Source organism: Aquarana catesbeiana, linkage group LG02 (genome assembly GCF_042186555.1).
Source record: "Aquarana catesbeiana isolate 2022-GZ linkage group LG02, ASM4218655v1, whole genome shotgun sequence".
NCBI lineage: Eukaryota > Metazoa > Chordata > Amphibia > Anura > Ranidae > Aquarana > Aquarana catesbeiana.
Genome location: NC_133325.1, coordinates 335664661 through 335685370, shown reverse-complemented (window position 1 = coordinate 335685370; position 20710 = coordinate 335664661). Strand labels below are relative to the sequence as shown.

Genomic DNA, 20710 nt, shown 5'->3' with positions numbered 1-20710 from the left:
GCAAACAAAAAATTGATTTTTACAGGAAAAGTCAAGGCAAACAGCCCATAATCCTGGTATAATTAAGTCCACAAAATGGCTCACCAACAGTATACCAAGTCGCACACTTGGGTTTAGAGTTTCCCTATGTTTTGGGGTACAGAAAAATTAGCAAGAACTCAGCAAACAGAGTCTCAGTTGCCAGACAACCTACATTTTCAGCTGCGGACTATTCCACCTCATAGACAGATGCACCTCATAGACAGACAGGTGCTGACTATTTCCTGCTCCCTTTGAAGCCTCCCTTGCAGGTGGGTTAACCCTTTTGACACCAAAGTCCTTGTAATCAGGGTTGGAGGTTATTTCCCACTGAAAGTCTCTCCGATCCTCTGAATTCCAGGTTCCCAGATGAGGACTTGCCAATACTGAGAGATCTACTAATCGGCCCTCTCCTCTCCAACCAAACTCCTCTGAATTTTAAGTCTTCTAATGTCTTGAACAATCTGGTTACCCTGGCACTCGTGTGGTTGTTCTGTCTCACCCAGGTCAGCGGGGCATTGATCGACACCAGACATAATGAGTCCAGAACCCATTTAATGGCAAGGCCCTCTATCTCCACTATGGTATAATTTCTCTCGCTGGCTGTCAACAGTCTACTATGAAAACTGTGATAACGCTGCAGCTTTTTAATGTGAAATTTGCATTGATATAAATTAAAACAGTATATATGAAAGCAGCAGTCCATCTAATATACTGAATGTGAAAAAAAAAGTCCTCTTATAAACAATAAGTGTCCAAATTTGATGAAATGTAAATATTTGTTTCTTGAAACAACAATCACAACTGTGCCATCACCTCATGGAAGAACACTCACCAAATATGGCCTTCCAGATCAGAGGGAAAACCAAAATAAGTGTATATTGTTAGTCAAACTCGCGAAGACTCCCATACATCATCCAAGTCAATCAGGTTGATCATATACATTGCAGTTGCTGCCTCAAAACTTGGAATTGTGAACTGATAAAAGAAAAAAAAAGAAAACTTCTCTTTAAAAACTCTTTTACCTTCTCAATTTATGGCTTGAATAAGATGGTGGCAACTGGGATTACATCCACTCCTACAGTGGGCTTAAAATTGACCTCAGCCAGAACAGCTACCTGCTCTTGGTACTTCTAGAGTAGGTGGATTGGTACGGCTTTCACTTCCCATTTTGGTGTATTTTATAATTTACCTCACTCTCTCCTGTGGGTATAAGCACAGCTACCCGGTCCCCAACCTGGAACTGTCTAAGCTTTGGGGGCTGATTGTATACTCTACCCTGTGCTTCTTGTAAATGCTCCTTTACCAGAGGCGTCACCCTATACATTTTCTCTTTCATTTAGGTGATATGCTCTACTACTGTTCTATTTGAAGAAGATTCACTTTCCTAGGTTTTGTTAACTAAGTCAAGCAACCCACGAGGTCTTCACCTGTACACTAACTCAAATGGGTAATTCTGGTGGATGCCTTAGGTACCTCTCTCATGGTAAACATGAGTGCTGGGAGTAGGCAGTCACAATCTATTCCATCTTTTTGCACCACCCTCTTGAGCATAGAATTTAGTGTCTTATTGAACCTTTCAACCAGCCCATCTATCTGTGGGTATTAGACTGACGTACGCAATTGTTTATTCTGGAACAACTTGCATCACCTTTGGCATGAACTTTGTGCCTTTGTCCAACAAGATCTCCTTAGGGAACCCACTTGAGAACATGGTAAACAACTCTCAAGCAATTGCTTTGGAGGAGGTTTTCCTCAGAGGGACTGCATTTGAATATTTTGTTACGTAATTGACCAGGATGTATTGGTGTCCCTGAGCAGAGGAGGTCCACCAAATTCATTGCTCAAATGGTACCTCGATAATTGGCAGAGGTACCAAGGGGTTCCTAAAATGCAACACTAAAGCAGTTAGCTGACAAGTGAGACATTAACAACAATATCTTTTACCTCAGCAGTAACTCCAGGCCAGCAGAAGCATTATTTTATCCATGCCTCTGTTTTCTCTGCCCCCAGTTGACCTCCCAATGAGTCATTGTGAGCCAAGTCGAGTGCCATGCGTCTAAAAGGCTGGGGGACCAATAACTAGTCAGACTTCAGTGACTCAGTATAGCATATTACTATAGACCTCAAAGTGTGGAAGGCTGCAGGCACTTGTGATACTCCATTAACCACTGTACCTTGCTCTCTGGCATTTTTTAATGTGGGGTCTTGCATTTGGGTGTCACCAAATGCACTGCTTGACACTTTCAGGTCAGGATGCATGGGATTAGAGGAACCTTCCCCCTCGTTGTCCTCCTCAGACACAACCTGGAGTGGGGAAGTTCCTTTACATCCTCCTCAGCCAAAGTACATAAGAGGAGATATCCCCCTCAGGGTCTCCCTGGCCTGTCTACCACAGGCGCCACATTGTCTGCATTTTCTAGAGCCACAATGTCCAGCTCTTCAAAGGCAACAGAATGATCACCCCATGCAGGCAGTCCTCTGCTCACATAGTCCCATAGTTCCACAAAGACAGAACAGCCATACACCATTCTATTATGATATCATAGATCAAGTTGGGTAACACCCCAACCTCCTAAGTAGCCATTCCACACGCAGTGGTTATTGTCATTGATACCAGCGGGTACTCTTTCTAGTGTCCCCATGTATACACGCTACTATGAGTGTCTTATGTATAGGACCAACTCTCCCAGCTATCTCAGTATAGACAAGGGTTACCATACTAGCGGAGTCCAGTAGTGCACAGGCATTAGGTTGCTTCACCCATATGTCATATTCAAACTGTTCCTCAGTCAGATATAGGTGAGCACCACAGACCATTTGGGTGTAGAAGGACATCCTCAGTGTCACCCCACATTCCATCGATTCCTCCTGCAGGGGACAATGAGCCTGTAATCAGGGTCCTTGTTATCAGGCTATTCGCACTAAAAGTTTCTCAGAGCCTCTGATTCCAGGGTCGCAAATGATCATAATCCAACTGGACTATCCCAGAACCCTTCACCCTGCATGTATGAGAAACCCTGAGTACCCAAAATGTCTCTTATGTTCCTCCTTTACAGTGATCACAACACAAATAAGGGAGAACTATACCTATTGTCCAAGACCCATCCCTGGTGCCCTGTACAGTCTATATATGCAATCTTTGTTTTACAAATTAACCTTTTAATACAAAAAGTTTACCAGAATACTGTGGGTCAGCTGACAAGGCAGTAAAGCAGATGCTTTCTAATTTGGAGCTCAGATTGTTTCCTTGAAACCTTAGATTGAGCTTTCCATTAAGGTCATGCAATTTATAAATTTACCTGTGGTTCATTTTTTAGTTTAAAGTATATCTAAACCAAAAATGAACCCTTGGATGAAGAAGCTGAGTTTGCTATTTTTTTTAGGCTAAGTAATTTTTTTACAAGTACAGAAAAATACCTGTCAAAATCTTGTGCCATATAAACTTCCCATGCACTAAGCTAAAAGCCTAAACAATTTATTTAGCCTTCCCAGTTCTATATGCTATCTACAAACACCTCCCCCCTAAGTTATAGAGATGAGGTCCAAGTCAAGAATTCAGGTGAAGGTAGCAACTCTAGGTCAGGCAAAATGTGATACTAATAGGATCACCGGGTGAAAAAAAAGGAAAATAAACCTTTACAAATGAAACCATTACATCTAAGGTTTGGTAAGCTACAGTAAAATAAATTATGTTCTTGGTTATGGATACATTTTAAGCCCTGGTGCCCAACCTGTGGCCAGGGGGGCTTCATGTGTCCCTTTGGCATTTATTTTGTAGCCCTTTGAACCCTTTAAGACAATAGTTTTTTAATAGGAATGTATGGAGCACAAAGATTTGGAAGCATGGATTTGTAAGAGAGCTGTAATATTTGTGAACTCTAGCAGTCTCATGTACCACATCCCAGGTCTCTGACCATCTCCTGTTGACAGTTTTTTGTAGTGAAACAACGTGCTTTCTATAACAAAAATGCAAAGGGACAACATGAAAACATGAAAAAAAATCAGATGGTGCAAAAGAAGAATGTAAAATATTATTATTATATTATTATATACCTAACTACAAAAACAAAACATATTTTGTTTTAAATTTTATTTTCTCAGCCTAGACCATACAGTATGTACAGAACCCCTATGCATTACCTTTAATCTCTGAAGCTTTTGAATTGTTCTGGGAAATCTTTAGTTAATGACTTATCACCACTTGCACTCACATACTTGAATATGTTGTACCTGGTGCATATATATCCTAAAGGTAAATGAGCTAGGATTTTATCAACCAATACATCTGAAATAATTGTATTACCTCATAGTTATTGGATTTAAGTAGGGTGGGATTATTGCTACATGGGCCCAAGGTAGAATAATAATTAGTACATCATACTAGTAACATAACATCACAGTGAGAACATTACATTAGTCTGATAGTATGGTATAACTTGCTAATATTCTGTTGCTTTCACTTTTTCAATGCCCCACTGTAGTGGCTTGGATAACATACCTGTATACCGGGGTTTAATACCCGCTGCACTGGGGACCATAAAAAGCCAGTCTTGCGTGTGAGATCACCCATATCAGATATTTAACTTTTTTTGGGATGTGGGTGGGTTGAAAGTTCCAGTGTATTTAATATATCCTGGCAATCCTGTATTTCTGTGCTGGGATTCCTAGCTCTGCCTCGAAGCTGTAATCATTATGAAAAGTAAGAGCCCCTCTTTATTCCTGTGCATTGAGAAGGGATTTAACCTACAGGCTCCAGTAAACACTGTAACAACAGTTTTATTTGTGTTTGAATTTAAATACATTGGGGGCATTTACTAAAACTGGAACAGACAGAATCTGGAGCAGTTGTTTATAATAATCAAACTGCTTCTATCTTCAGCTTGTTCGGTTAAGTTTTGAAAATGAAAAACAGAAGCTGATTGGTTGTCGTGCACAGCTGCTGTAGATTCTGACTGCTCTGGTCTTAGTAAATTTGCTTTATGACAGCTAACAGCTATTATAAAAGTGACAGCACAAAGTTTATAATAAAACCTAATCATAATTAAATATTCCTGTGTAAATAGTTCAATATACATTATATCTTCTAGACTACAAGAGGGTAATGGGAGTCTCAGAAAAGAGGAAGTTGCAGTCATTATTTGTCATTGATTAACTATTCTCATTTCAGTATCTTGACAGTTATTCTTTGGCTGCCCTTCTGCAGCTGTCGTTGTAGCATCTAACAGGAGACAGGAAGGAGAGCGGCATGACATTTACTTTGGAAATAGCTTTCAAAGCATAAAGTGATAACCTCTAGATATTAACAGTTTGTTAAAGTCTCAATTATTTTTCTATGTTCAAAATATATAGTAAGTCTTGCAAAATGACTCAAGCATACAGAAGTGCAGAAGTATTAGCCCCCAGACTTTACAGTGTGGTAATAATTGTACAAAAGGGTTGATCAATGAAATCTGGAGCAAAATAAAAATTAAGCTGCTGCCAATAGAAACCAGTCAGACTGTAGCCCCTTACCTTGTCACATAATTATCACCATCAATTCAGTATTTCTTTCTTTTTCTGTATTATTAGGTCCAGTTGAAGCAGGAAACTCCATGCTATGAACTGGAAAACCTTGTTTTGTCTGTTCAAAGTCCTTACAAGGGAAAAGGGAAATTCAGGTGAGTGGTATAATATTTTACAGTGAAATAAATTATAATTCACTTTTATTTAAAGCTCCAACATATATTTTATTATTGTACAGCATACTTCAACACCTTTCCTTTTTCCAGTATCATTGTCTCTACAGCAAATATTCAAATACAATCACATATTTAGTCACACATATTTAGAGAATCTAATGCCGCGTACACATGAGCGAACTTTACGGCATACTTGTCCCGGCGGACTTTTCAACGGACTTTACGACGGACTTTCCGAATGAACGGACTTGCCTACACGCGATCAACCAAAGTCCAACGGATTCGTACGTGATGACGTACGACCGGACTAAAACAAGGAAGTTTATAGCCAGTAGCCAATAGCTGCCCTAGCGTCGGTTTTTGTCCATCGGACTAGCATACAGACGAGCTGACTTTTCGACCGGACTCAAGTCTGTCGGACAGATTTGAAACATGTTTCATTTCTAGGTCCGTCAAACTTTTGAGAAAAAAAAGTCAGCTGGAGCCCACACACGATTGAATTGTCCGATGGACCAAGTATGCCGTAAAGTCCGGTCGTGTGTACGCGGCATAAGGGTACGTGTAAAAGGCTTTTTACCTGTGCTCTCCTCTGCCTCTTTTTTATTTGGATTGACTTTCCATTTTGATGGTGATTAGGTAGTTCCATCTTCAATGCCACTTGGCAGACTTCACACCAATAATTTTTGTAGCAGTGGTTAAGGGTGGCATTGTGATCACCTCTGTAAGGGGACATTCTTCCTACTAACCATTACTGTAAGGAGAATTCTTCCCACTGCCCCTGAGAAATTGATTTTAGCAGGGGTTCCCTGAGACTGAAAAATTATTTTGAGGTTTCCACTGGGGTAAAAAGATTGAGAAAGGCTTCTCTACTTTTTTTGAAAAACACTGTGGGGGTTAAAAATAGTACCAAAAGTCTGACAAAACCTAATATTATGTTATTCTTAGAGTGAATTTCCATTCACACAGTATGATGACTAGCAGAGGTTTGACAGGATGATATTGTCGATGTAACATAAGGCATCACACTATACCTACCTAATTTTCAACCATCTTTCTAAAACCTACTTCTAAAACTCTTTTTCTCCCTACAGTGTAGTAGCTTAGTAGTAATTGTTACCAGCTGCATGACACCAATAATTGATATCTTTCAATTTATAATTGATAAGTGGTATAATTATTTATGTTGTGCCATATTAAAATCTTATAGGTGGGATGATTCTATGCTGTGCTTAACAGCATATGTAATTTTATATTGTCACAGTTACTTTTTAAATTTTATGCTATGTCACCAGTGAGTAGCTATGTAAGATGCTGAGACATCAGTCTTCAGTGACCAGCTGTCTACAAGGGGATTCTGAGAACAAGATCACCAATCAGTGCATTGCCTGCACTAGAGGTCTAAAGCCTCGTACACACGATTGGATTTTCCGCAGACAAAACTTTGGACTTTTGTCCGAAGGCGTGTGCCTGGATTTTGTCTTGCATACAAACAGCAAGGAATTGTCAGCCAACAAACACAAACCTTTTTTTTTTTTAACTTTATTTCTTTATTGAAGTTTTTCATAATTTTGACATAAAATATCAAAACAGACATTACCTCCAGGGCCCAACCTCCCTCTCCAGTGCTTCCCATTCCATAGATAGGCAATGTTGATGATATAATGGGCAGGTTTTGGGTATTTCCTGGGTAGGGTGGGCATCCTGTAAAGGGACCTGTCTAAAGTTCTATTTGTATCTAAATTCCCAGCCCTTTCACTACACCCTTACAACTCCATCCATTCCTCTCATTCGCTCATCTTTCAATCTCTCACGATTTATTTTCTTTTGGGTCACTGCCTGTCATTTGCGTGTTTCTCTACGCTGATAAAATTTACACATAAATCCCTTTTGCTTCCCACCAGGGTTTCCAAATTGAGTCATATTTCTTTAGTGCTCCTTGCTTTATATACAGTATACCGATTTCTCCTTGAGAATTACCCCGTTCATACTATTTAGCCATTCCCCACTGGACAGTGGTGACGCCGACTACCATCTCCGGGCGATCAGATTCCTAGCTTGGAATAAGCATCTCATAACTGCTAGCTGACTGTTTCCTGGGTATCTCACTCCTTAATCCTAGTAGGCAATGTTTTGCCTCCAACTCAGTGGAGGTTCTAAACGTCCGATCGATGATTCCCGTCACCCCCGTCCAGTAGCGGAACAACTTCGGGCATCTCCAAAACATATGGTAAACATCCTCCTCTAACTCCCCACACCTAGGGCATCTAGAGTCTGGCTGGTGGCTGAACTGACAAAGTTTTCGAGGGGTATAATAGGTTCTATATAGCAAGAACAAATGTGACATCCTCAGAGAAGGGGACAGCGAGACCAGTGGGGCCAGTTCCAAAATTCTGTTCCACTGCAATTCAGAGATGTCTCCCACGTCTTTTTCCCATTTTCTCCTGTACAAAGGGGATTCCATCCCTCCCATTCTCCCCTTATTGATATGTGGATATATTTTTGAGAGTAACCCTTTCCCTGACTCTGCGTTGATTCATTTTTGAAGAACTGGAATTGTATTCCATTTTAGGGAGCTCCCTCTGAACTGTTCGTCCAGTGCATGCCTGACCTGTAAATATGTGAAAAAAGAGTTGTTCGGCAGGGCGTATTGGTTTCTCAGTTCCTGTAAGGTTTTCAAAATGCCATCTAAATATAGCTGAATAATGAATTTTTTCCACATCTCTCCCATTCCTTTACTACCCCCATCTTTTGTAGTTCTCCCAGTTTGCTGTTCTCCCACAGGGGGGTGTACTCCGTGAGACCTCTATATTTCAAAATTGTTTTCACTGTATCCCATACTCTCATCATTAGGTTCAGTGTAGGGAGTCCTGAGGGAAAAGATCCCACCTCCAGAGCTGCAGCTATTGAGTCATGTGGAGTGTTTTGTAGGAGCATCTTTCTGTGTGCTTCTTGGCCTGCTAGATTGCACCCCGCTATATGCTGGAGTTGTGATGCCAAGAAATAACTAAAGGGATGCGGAAGCGCTACTCCTTCCGACTTCTGGAGCTGCAGGGTAGTTAACTGAAATCTTGCTGGGCCACCCTTCCAGATCAATTCTCTGAACAAAATATCTATCCTTTGGAACCACTTTTAATGGAGCCAGATTGGAGAGTTATGTAATACATAAAGAAGCTGTGGAATCCAAATCATTTTGATTAAGTTACAACGACCTGCCACAGATAGTGGCAGGCATTTCCACACTTTTATTTTGCCCCTGAATTTGGCCAGTAACGGGTCAATGTTGTGTGAGGTATAAAGTTGAGGGTCTCTGGTGATATTTATACCCCGGTATTTAAATTTATTAACCACTTGAATCTCGGCCACCTCCTCTGGAAGGGGGCTTTCCAAGGGATCTACAGGTAGCAAGCTAGATTTTGCCCAATTTATCTTTAACCCGGAAATTTGACCAAATCTATTAATAATGTTCATAGCTTTCTTGGGGGAGTCCTGTGTGTCTCAGAGGAATAACAGAAGGTCCTCTGCATATAGAGCAAGTTTTTACTTGAAATCACCTCTTTTAAAGCCCCTCACCTGGTCAGAGGCTCTGAGGGCGATGGCCAGAGGCTCAATCACTATGACAAAGAGGAGGGGTGACAGGGGACATCCCTGTCTTGTCCCCCTCCCCAATCCAGATTTATCAGATTGTTCATTATTTACCCTTATTCTGGCCTCTGGTGCTCTATAAAGCATTTTGACCCAGTTGATGAAGCCCGGTCCAAGTTGGACTGCCTCCATTGCTCTCCAAAGGTACTGCCATTCTAAACTGTCAAAGGCCTTGGCGGCGTCCAATGACAGAATGACCTTCTCTCCTCCCCCATACTTTGGGACCTGGAGATTCAAATATAGCTGCCTTATATTTGTGCTAGTTGTTCTTCCAGGTATAAAGCCCGTTTGGTCGGAAGGGATGAGTTTTGCTATGACTTTGTTCAGCCTAGCTGCCAAGACCTTTGCAAGGATTTTCATATCTGTGTTCAACAGAGCAATAGGCCTATATGAGGCAACATCAAGTGGGTCTTTGCCCTCCTTATATATGGTGATTATAGTAGAATCCATTATTGATGGGGGCAGCGCTCCCGTTGCTAGCAAGCAATTCAATACCCTCATCAGCTCGGGGAGCAATACCTTACCATAATAGCGGTATATCTCAGCGGGGAGGCAATCTGGGCCTGGGGATTTCTGCCATGCCATGTCATTAGTGATCCGCTGCATCTCCTCTAGCATTATGGGGTGGTCTAGCTCTGCTCTATCCATCTCAGAAAAGAAGGGGAGACTCAGACCCCTGAAAAAATCTATTTCCTCCCTCGTCTCGTTCTGCCGAGATCTATACAGATCCTCATAGTATTCTTTGAACTTGCCCACTATTTCTGGAGTATACGAGGTCACTCTTCCATCCTCTGTGGTAATCGTAGGTACCACTAAGGTAGGGGAGTTTGCTCTAACCAGTTGTGCCAACATGCGGCCCACAGTTTCCCCCTCTCCAAAGGCAGATTGTCTCTTGAAAAGGTATTTATTCTCTGACTTCCGGAGGGTTACTAAACGGTAGTTGTGTTGCTCCTCTATCCAGTTCCTAATTGTATCAGGTGTCGGGTTATTATTATATTGTTCTTCCGCTATTGCTACCCTCTCCCCAATTAATCTCTCCCAGTCCTTGGTCTGTTATTTAATTTTTGAGATCTGTTGTTTCATTAAACCCCATAGAAAGGCCTTCAAAGTGTCCCATACTATTTCTTCTGAAGCGGTGCCCCGGTTTGAGTCAATAAACTCACCCAGAGACACAAATATCTCACTCGGTTCTTCCATCAGTTCAATCCAAAAGGGGCTTAACCTCCACTCCCCAGGATGATTTTGTTCGCCCAGCTCTGACAATGTCACCGGGGAATGGTCCAAGAGGACCCTTGGTTTATATGTCACATTTTTTATCACAGCATCATCTCTTCATTTCCCAAGACTAAGTCAATCCTGGAGAGCGTAGAGTGTGCCCTGGAAAAGCACGAATACTGTCGGGTCTTCGGATTCCGTATTCTCCAGATATCTCTCAATCCGGTTTCTTTCAAAAAATTGGGTAGCCGGCTGTCCACTACACTGCTTGTAGATGTCCCTGTGGGGAATCTATCTAAATTCCGATCCATTACCATATTAAAATCCCCTATTACTATCACCAGCACCCCTGGCTTATCCAGGACAAACTCAGTCAGCCCACAAAGGATCGAAACATCAGAAGGTGGAGGGAGGTATACGTTTGCCACTACGCAAGGTCTATTTTCGATCCTACAATACAGGAAGATGTATCAGCCTAGTTCATCTATCTTAGACTGTATACAAGAAAAAGCCACCCCCGATCTGATGAAAATACTCTTCCCTCTAGAGTAGGAGGAGTGAACTGAATGAAATTGTGTACAGTAATCCCGCCACCTCAATTGAGGTATAGAAATTTTAGTAAGGTGTGTCTCCTGAAGACAAATGATAGCTACCACATATGTTTTTGAAATCAAATGGACTGCTGTTTTCTTCTCTGAGTCTTTTTTTTGATTATTTTTTTTTGGTTAATTTTTTTGACTGAGTGCTTTTAACCATCAAAGTTGTAAACATCCCTTGTAATAGAAAAAAGCATGACAGGACCTCTTAAATATGAGATCTGGGGTCAAAAAGACCTCAGATCTCATATTTACACTAAGATGCAATAAAAAAAAAAAAAAAAAAAGACATTGAAAAAAATGTGCCTTTAAGACGTATGGGCAGAAGTGACGTTTTGACGTCGCTTCCGCACAGCAGTGTCATGGAGACGAGTGGGTGCCATCTTAGCCTCACTCGTCTCCAGGCACAGCAGGGAGACAGACGCGATTGCCTCTGCCACTACCGACGGCTCCGGTAAGCGGTGGAGGGCACCGTATCGCGGCGGGAGGGGGGCCCCTCTCCCGCCACTGATAAAAGTGATCTTGCAGCGAATCCGCCGCAGAGACTACTTTTAACTGAAAGCCGACCACTGCACGAAAACGGGGATACTGGGGTTATGGCAGCTAGCTGCTGCCATAACAATGATATCCGCCGCCAAACTTTGGACGTACATCGGCGTGCGGCGGTCAGCAAGTGGTTAAAGAAGAAGAGAATGTGTGCTGCATTTCAAGATTCCATAATTTGGCACGTCAGGAATGTTAATTCTCCATTACGAACGCTAGTTTACAAGACCGACTGCTTCTGGCTCGTCCTTTCTTCCGAGCATGCGTGTTTGTACTTTGGACTTTTGTCCGATGGACTTGTGTACACATGCTTGGAAAAACCGACAACAGACATTTGTCCGCGGAAAATTTTAAAACCTGCCATCCAACATTTATCCGTGAAAAATCCGACAACAATTGTCCAATGGAGCGTACAAACGGTTGGATTTTCCGCCAACAGCCTGTCATCACACAATTCCAGTCGGAAAATCCAATCGTGTGTATGCGGCTTTAGATTATCATCTATAGTAACAAACTGCACACTCACCAGCATTAAGAAGCTGATCTAGAAATCATCATTGACCAGCTATTAACCTGTCAGCACTAAGATGCTGAAGCAAACATTACCAAATACCAGCTGTGCACTTACCAGCATGAAGAATCTATTATTTACATCACCAATGAGCAGATGCCCACTTGTCACCACTAAGATGTGGGGACAAACATTACAAACATTACAAATGACTAGCTGTAAACTTGACAGCATGAGTAGTCAAATATTTACATCACCAATGAGCAGGTGCACACTTGTCACCACAACTTTACAAATGACTAGTTGTGAACTTGACTGCATGAAGATGCTAAGTCAAATGTCACCAAATGTTTAGTCATAAACTTGCCAGTACTAAGATGCTGAGAAAAACACTACCAAGGACCATGCAGGAAATTGCCAGCATTAAGATTCTGAAACAAACATCACCAAGGGCCACTTATGAGCTTGCAGTGCTAAGTTTCTGAGACAAACATCATCAAGACCAGTCATATACTAGCCTGCACAAAAATACAGAGACAAAAACCACCAGTGACCACTTTCCAGCATGAAGATACAGGCTATATAATGTATCACCAATCTGTATCCATGTACTTATAAAGGAATTCACATGTCCTCTTTAAAAAGAGGTGAAAGCCAGAGGCAATAGGGTTAGACAGTCTTTTTTACCTTTTAAATTATTATGTTAGCACTTCCATTCTCAACCAGGGTTCTGTTAAACCCTCAGATTCCTCCAGGGATTGCTAGGAGTTCCTTAAGCTGTGACTGATGTACTTCTTATCTAATGATGCCTGCACAGTTTTGGGTCCAACGGAACTTGGCAGAGCCAGCAGCATACTACAATGATTTTTTTATCTGTTTGTAAGGGTGTCATTCTGACAATGACTGTAGGGGAGAATTCTTTCCACTGACCACCAATATCAGGGGCATTCTTATCACTGACCCCAAAATAATTTGTTTTAGGAGTGGTTCCCTGACACCTGTAAATTATTTCAAGGGTTTCTCTAGGGTAAAAAGGTAGGAGAACAGTTGTGGTAAACTCATGAGGCTCAAAATAGAAGAGGCTCAAAAAGTCCTTAAGTCATTTCTTATCACAACTGTAGAACCATAACATTATTTGTATTTCAGAAACCAGGAAGTTGTAAATGCTCCTTCTAAAATATCAACTGTGTTTTTCAGGATGCTATATTAGCAGTTATTGCTCATTTGGAGCCATTTAAAATCTGTTTAAGAAATCAAGCAGTAATGAGTGGTAATGAAAATATTTAATGATATAGTACTTCTCACAATACCATGCATGTTGCAGTTAGGGTTATGTATACTTATTATATCCATGTATTTTTCTGTTTCAGAACTGTAACATTGTAATAACTGTATAGATAAGAGGAACATTTAATTGATTTCCTTCTGCTTCAGTTCTAATTGAAAAAGCACAAAGACTCTTTTGAAAACTTAACTTTGCCTCAAGCTAAATATTAATACTAATGCTTTTTCTTAACAACCAAACGATTCTATAACACAGACAGTTTTATAACATTTTGCTTGTGCTGGTATGATGTACACACCCACTAATCTGATTATTATTATGTATTTTTTGCCATTTTCCCTTGAAGCTTTACACCATTATAGCTCTATTTGACAGCTACAAAATTGAAAAATTCTTATCTGATAGGATGGCTTCTTAAAATATGTAAGCAGTGAACTTAAAACTCAAAATAGTTGAACATTTTAAATATCAGAATCTTTGCACTGTCAAAATAAAAAAGCATCTGCCTTCTTTAAAGAGTTTGTTAAAATTATTCACGTATAAATTAATCAGATGCAGCTTTTGCTTACCTTATCAAAAACATGTATTTGTGTTTCCATCAGGGTGATTTTAGTGGAATCTACAAGCTACTTACCCTTTCCTGATTTCCAAGATGAAATCGCCAAGCTAAAGGAAGAAAATGATTGCAGGTACTGTGTATTATCTTTATATCGTAATTTGACTGCTAAGATATAGCAATACGTATTATTAATAAAAAGGCTAGATAGTAATCTTGACATTTCCTGTGTTTTATTGCATGTTCTGCTATGAGAAGTATGAAAATGCAGAATAGATGGTCATAATGTGTTGCACCTGAGAAGGTGATGTATTGTTATGCAGGATTGATAAAATGATAGCAATTTTTTTTACAAAAAAAGAAAATACTTTCATTAATGCTGTGAGTAAACAATATGATGGATCCATGAAAACTGGAGCTAACAATTTACCTTATTCCTAGAAATCAGATGGGTTCATTTTCCTGATTCAGGATAAAAAATAATCGCTGGTTGCTATATACAAAACACTTTTGGTTTCCATACCAATCATCAATCCAAAAGGCATGATGTAAACAATTGTTTTTTTTTTTCACATAACCATTAAAATAACTTGTTTTAATTTTTTTTAACATTTACTATAAAAATACATTGGGATTTATTTACCTTGGTTGCTGTTCTTCCAGATTTCTTCTGCCTAACTAGCACAGTTATTTCCTAGAATACCATTCTTTTTTAATATATAAATGCATTTGAACAGATCTTCATTTCTGAACAAATTCTGTTGTCACAATGCATTGTAGTATATAAAGAATTTGCTTTAAAGGCTAAGTTTACCTTTATAAAAGTAATATGTGCATTTATTATTTTTTTCACGGTTGCCTGCAGAGTATTGCAGCTACGATCAGTGGATTGCGAGTGCAATGTCAGGCTCATGCCCACACTGCCTGGAGCTTTTTGCCCATACCTCTGTACAGGCATACAATTCCTGAGTTGCAGGAAGCGTGAATGAACTATGAGTGCGCTGATCAGCACACTCGCAGTTAATTAATTCAGTCTGTTGCGATGGTGTACAGATTCCTATGATGGAATGATGCAACTATGTGGGCAAAGCGGGTACAGGGAGAGGATTTACCACACGCTGTCACAGAGAGAGGAGCTCTGGCAGCGGGAGGGAGGTGTGTGTGTGTGTGTGTGTATATATATATATATATATATATATATATATATATATATATATATATATATATTGTTGTTTTAGATTGCTGTTTGAAATCTGTGGCATTGGTGCACTTTACCAGTGATCTAGAGAAGAGTAGAGAAGATTTGTTATTTTTATTTTCACTTGCACTTGCCTATTCTGTTCTACACGCTTACTTGTTAGGTGTGTGAGCGGTTCTGTTTAGTATCTATATACATATTGATTCATTTCTGCACTTTAGATAGCACCACATACTTCACTTATTCGTAACTTTGCATTTTTAACACATAGAGCGTTATGTGTACATGTAGATCTTAGATACATATCAAGTATCGCAAGGTAACACCTAAAGCCCAGACCTTTTGAGCATGTAGGGAGTGTTTAAGTTGCCTCAGGTAGCATAATAAACAAGTAGAGCTTACACAATGTAATGAGATAAGCGCTTGTGTATGAGAGCCTGTTGGGGTGCAGTAGTTAATTCTGGGCAGTTGGCTACCCATAGGGGGGAGCTATTGTATAGAAATGAAGAAGTAGTGGAGGAAAGCTAAGAAAGTGGTGAGAAAGAAAGGGAAAGGAAGACGGGGTGGGAAGAGGGGGAACCCCTGGTGTAACTAGATTAAACCTAGTGGAGCATATCATTACACCACAAGGTGATGATATCTATTATGGGTGTAGAAGAGATTCATCAAAGTTGTGTGGAAGGAAGCGTATCACCCATGGGGACCAGAGGGCTTCATATTTGGCTACCCTATCCGTGATAACCCTTTCTATTTTAGCATGAACCATTGCTTGTGTGACCTTATGCTTCACTGCCAGGGTAGGGGTCTTCCAGGACTTGGCGATAATTTGTTTAGCTGCTGTTGTGACCTGCAGGAGGAGTTTAAATTGGCGATGCGTTATGTCTGGCGGCTTTAGCTTTAATAGTGCTATAGATGGATCTGAAGATTGGTTGTATTGAATAGCGAGAGAGCATGTTAAACAGGTCAGACCAGAATCCCAATCCTGTTTTCAAAAAGTAGCCAAGTTAGCAGCATTCAAAATAAACTAAGAATCAAATAAACTTAAGGGGTAATCCCACCCACTCCCCACTAACCATTTGAACCCCAAAAGTGCCAAAAATATAAGTGCACAATGGCAAAAAGACCCAACATGTTTCGCTTTATACAAGCTTTTTTTAGGGGTGCCCACAAATCATACTCTGTGTAAGCAAAAAAAATCCAATCCCACATGGCATGTAGGGTCTTTTTTTCTTTTTGTGCACTTACATTTTGGGGTTCACATGGTTAGTGGGGAGTGACTGGGATTACCCTCTATTTACCTCCAGTTCATTTGACTCTGTTTATTTTGAATGCTGCTTACTTGACTCCTTTTTGAAAACAGGATTGGCTAGAGATATCCTTCATTTTTAAGGGGATTTTTTTCTGATACCCTCTAGAGAAGGCTCAATCTGTAGAAAAGTATATGCAGTGAGTGCTAACATCTCCACCTCTAAGGAGAAACCTGTGTATACTGGTAGTGGGGGTGAAAGGTATCCCTTTGCAACTCAGACTTTTATTTCTAGTGGCAGCAGCTCAGAGATTCTTTTTGATAAGGTTTCTGAATGAGAATTGCTTCTAAAAACAAAAGGTTTTCTTGTTTTTTTTTTTTCCATATCTTGTAACCACTCCCTACTAGTAAATCACAACACATTATGACAACTTTATTGAATAAAGACCTGACATAGGCTCTGTTCCCTGGGTTTTGATGTGTGGGTATGCACAGCCCCATTGTATACAGTGATTAATTTGCCGAAGTAACATATTAAATAAGGGCATTGGCCAGTCCATCCCATTGAGAAATAAATTTAAAAGAGCGAGCAAAAGTCCTGGATGGCTTAAATCACCGGGACCAGATGGCTTGCACCCAAGGGTACTTAGGGGACTCAGTCAAGTAATGGCCAGACCATTGTTCCTAATTTTTACTGACAGTCTATTGTCTGGAATGGTACCTGCTGATTTTAGAAAAGCCAATGTAGCACCAATATTTAAAAAAGGGCCAAAATACATCCCTGTGAATTACAGGCCAGTTAGCCTAACATCAATAATATGCAAACTCTTGGAGGGGATGATAAAGAACTGTATACAAGATTTTAGTAATGAAAACGGTATCATTAGCAGTAATCAGCATGGATTCATGAAGAATAGTTCTTGCCAAACCAATCTATGAGGAGGTGAGCTTCCATCTAGATAAAGGAAGGCCCATAGATGTGGTCTATCTGGATTTTGCAAAAGCATTTGACACAGTTCCTCATAAACATTTACTGTACAAAATAAGGTCCATTGGTATGGACCATAGGGTGAGTACATGGATTGAAAACTGGCTACAAGGGTTCAGAGTGTGGTGATTAATGGGGAATACTCGGAATGGTCAGGGGTGGGAAGTGGGGTCCCCCCAGGGTTCTGTGCTGGGACCAATCCTGTTTAATTCGTTCATAAACAACCTGGAGGATGGGGTTAACAACTCAATCTCTGTATTTGCAGATGACACTAAGCTAAGCAGGGCAATAACTTCTCCGCAGGATGTGGAAACCTTGCAAGAAGATCTGAACAAATTAATGGGGTGGGCAACTACATGGAAAATGAGGTTTAATGTAGAAAAATGGGTGGCAAAAATATGAATGCAATCTACTCACTAGGGGGTGAACCTCTGGGGGAAACTAGGATGGAAAAGGACCTGGGGGTCCTAGTAGATGATAGGCTCAGAAATAGCATGCAATGCCAAGCTGCTCCTAACAAAGCAAACAGAATATTGGCGTGCATTAAAAAGGGGAATAACTCAAGAGAAAAATCGATAATTCTCCCACTCTACAAAACTTTGGTCCGGCCTCACCTGGAGTATGCTGTTCAGTTCTGGGCACTGGTCCTCAGGAAGGATGTACTGGAAATGGAGCGAGTACAAAGAAGGGCAACAGAGCTAATAAAGGGTCTGGAGGATATTAGTTATGAAGAAAGGTTGTGAGCACTGAACTTCTTCTCTCTGGAGAAGAGATGCTTGAGAGGGTATATGATTTCAATTTACAAATACCATACTGGTGACCCCACAATAGGGATAAAACTTTTTCGCAGAAGGGAGTTTAATAAGACACGTGGCCACTCACTAAAATCAGAAGAAAAGAGGTTTGACCTTAAACTGCATAGAGGGTGCTTTACTGTAAGAGCGGCAAGGATGTGGAATTCCCTTCCACAGGCGATGGTTTCAGCGGGAGGCATCGATAGTTTCAAATAAATATTAGATAAGCACCTAAACGACCGCAACATACAGGGATATACAATGTAATGCTGACATATAACCACATCACATAGGTTGGACTTGATGGACTTGTGTCTTTCTTTCAACCTCACCTACTATGTAACTATGAAGTTGGGGATATAATTTCTTCCTAGAGAGGTTAGGCGATTGTATAGTTTAACTATTTTTTTCCCAACTTAAATTATGCTTTTAACCGTTTCCTGAATGTCAATTCATTGAGCTCCTCTCTGTCTGCGGATTTTTTTCATTCGCCTCAACACAGCTCCAAAATGCTAGTCTAAACGCCTTAATATGCATTGACACTTTAGCTAAAATAGAACTGCGTTTAGTCGCATAAAAAAATAAAACTGCCTTTAAAAGTGGCATTTTTTTTCTACCCATGTGTATGGGGCCATAAATTAAAAATGTAGTACTGCATACTTAAGTTAAATTCAGGTAGAAACCTTGTTCAGTACATGAGCTGAAAGAGAGAAAATCAATAATTATTTTATCCACATTAATCAGCGTGGAATCTAGTGTATCCAAGCAGTTGCAGCACCCGTGGATGTTTGAAATTTTTAAGTGACTGCTTCTGATTGGATACAGTCACACAGTGTCACAGTGTTTAGCTGACACTTTTCCATATAGCTCCTTTGATTTTTTTTGTTGAGTTTTGTTGTGCTGAGTGGTGCAGACAGGGTCACCTGCAGCTCAAATTATGGTGAACTCTTCAGGAATCAGCTGAAATTCAAGTTGTGTATGGTCAGTTTTATATTCCTACATTAACCTAATTAATATTGGTTCTTGTTACAAAAATACTTTTTCTTAAATGAATGGTCATAGGCTGATATGTAAACGAATGTCAATATTATTTAGATTCCCCAAAAGCTACATCTGCTTCAGTTACAAATAACATATACAAGCCAATGGAACACAAAAACAAACAAGATTTAAAAGCTTTTTTAATTGCATTTTTTGATGTTTTACTTGATGCTTCTTTAAAATTGCTGCAGCTGTGAGAAGCATTTGTCAAAACACTGTGCAGCTGTTGGAAGTGTGTTAAACAGACGTTTTTCTGTTTTATGAAATGTTTAGTGTGACAGGTTCAACTGAAAGCTTGAAAACAAAGGATCTGTGTATAATGTTATAGAGCATTTGGGGGAGATTTACTAAAACTGGACCGTGCAAAAATCTGGTGCAACTCTGCACAGAAACCAATCAGCTTCCAGGTTTTATTGTCAAAGCTTAATTGAACAAGCTGACATTTATTGGTTGAACTTGTTGGACTAGTGTCTTTTTTCAACCTTACTAACTATGTAACTAAGTGAGAAGCTGATTGGCTAACATGCAGAGCTGCTCCAGATTCTGAATGCTCCAGTTTTAGTAAATCTCCCCTTTGTGCAGCTAGATTTGAATGAGGGAAATAATGGTGGTGAGAATGAACTTAAAGGAGTTGTAAAGTAATTTTATGCATTAAGGGGAAAAACCTTCTGTGCTGCAGCAGCCCACAGAGCCCCCCTTTTTCTTAGCTGACCTGATCGTTCCAGTGATGAGAATGAGCCCAGCAGCTCCAGCCACTGTCTCAGGTCCTCAATGGATAGATAGCCATTGGCTCCTGCTGCTGTCAATCAAATCCAGTGACACAGGAGCCAGGGGCGCGGCCGAGTCCTGCTGTCTGTGACAATGGATACAGCAGCAGGATTTGGGAGCGTGCCCACTCGAGTGCCCCCATGGAAAGCGGCTCTCCATGGTGGCACTCGATGAAGAGGAGGAGCCAGGAGTGCCTCCAGGGCACAAGAGAAAAGGAGGATCAGGCTGCTCTGTGCAAAACCCTTGCACAGAGCAGGTAAGTATAACATGTTTGTTTTTTTGTTTTTTTTTAAACGAGCCTTTACAATCACTTTAAAACCAAAATGAAAAAGTTGCATAGTTAGAAGACTTGCTAAAACAAATCACAGCTATGCATTGAACTTCCACCAAACCTTGAACTTCAGTTATATGTTCACAAGCTTATTTTGTGGCACCTTATGACCATAAATCTTTGTTATCATATGGTTACATACACAAATAATATTGTGCTCTATACAGAGCTGGATTAAGGGTAAATAGGACTCTAAGCAATGCAGCATATGTGAACCCCCAGCTTCAATTACCAATTCTAGTTTTACTAGGGTTTATAAACACAGTAAAAGGTAATCCATTTTCATTCTTATGTCAG

At 40.3% G+C, this 20710-nt stretch overlaps 1 protein-coding gene across 2 annotated transcripts in view; it reads left to right on the top strand.

Moving 5' to 3' along the window:
- The window catches only part of CFAP47 (cilia and flagella associated protein 47), a 769322-nt gene that overhangs the window by 328300 nt on the left and 420312 nt on the right, over nucleotides 1-20710 (top strand). For both annotated transcript variants that reach the window (XM_073614843.1, XM_073614844.1), the window contains exons 40-41: nucleotides 5590-5678; nucleotides 14094-14180. In XM_073614843.1, the coding sequence (XP_073470944.1) occupies nucleotides 5590-5678; nucleotides 14094-14180 (176 nt within the window). The remainder of the gene's footprint in view (nucleotides 1-5589; nucleotides 5679-14093; nucleotides 14181-20710) is intronic.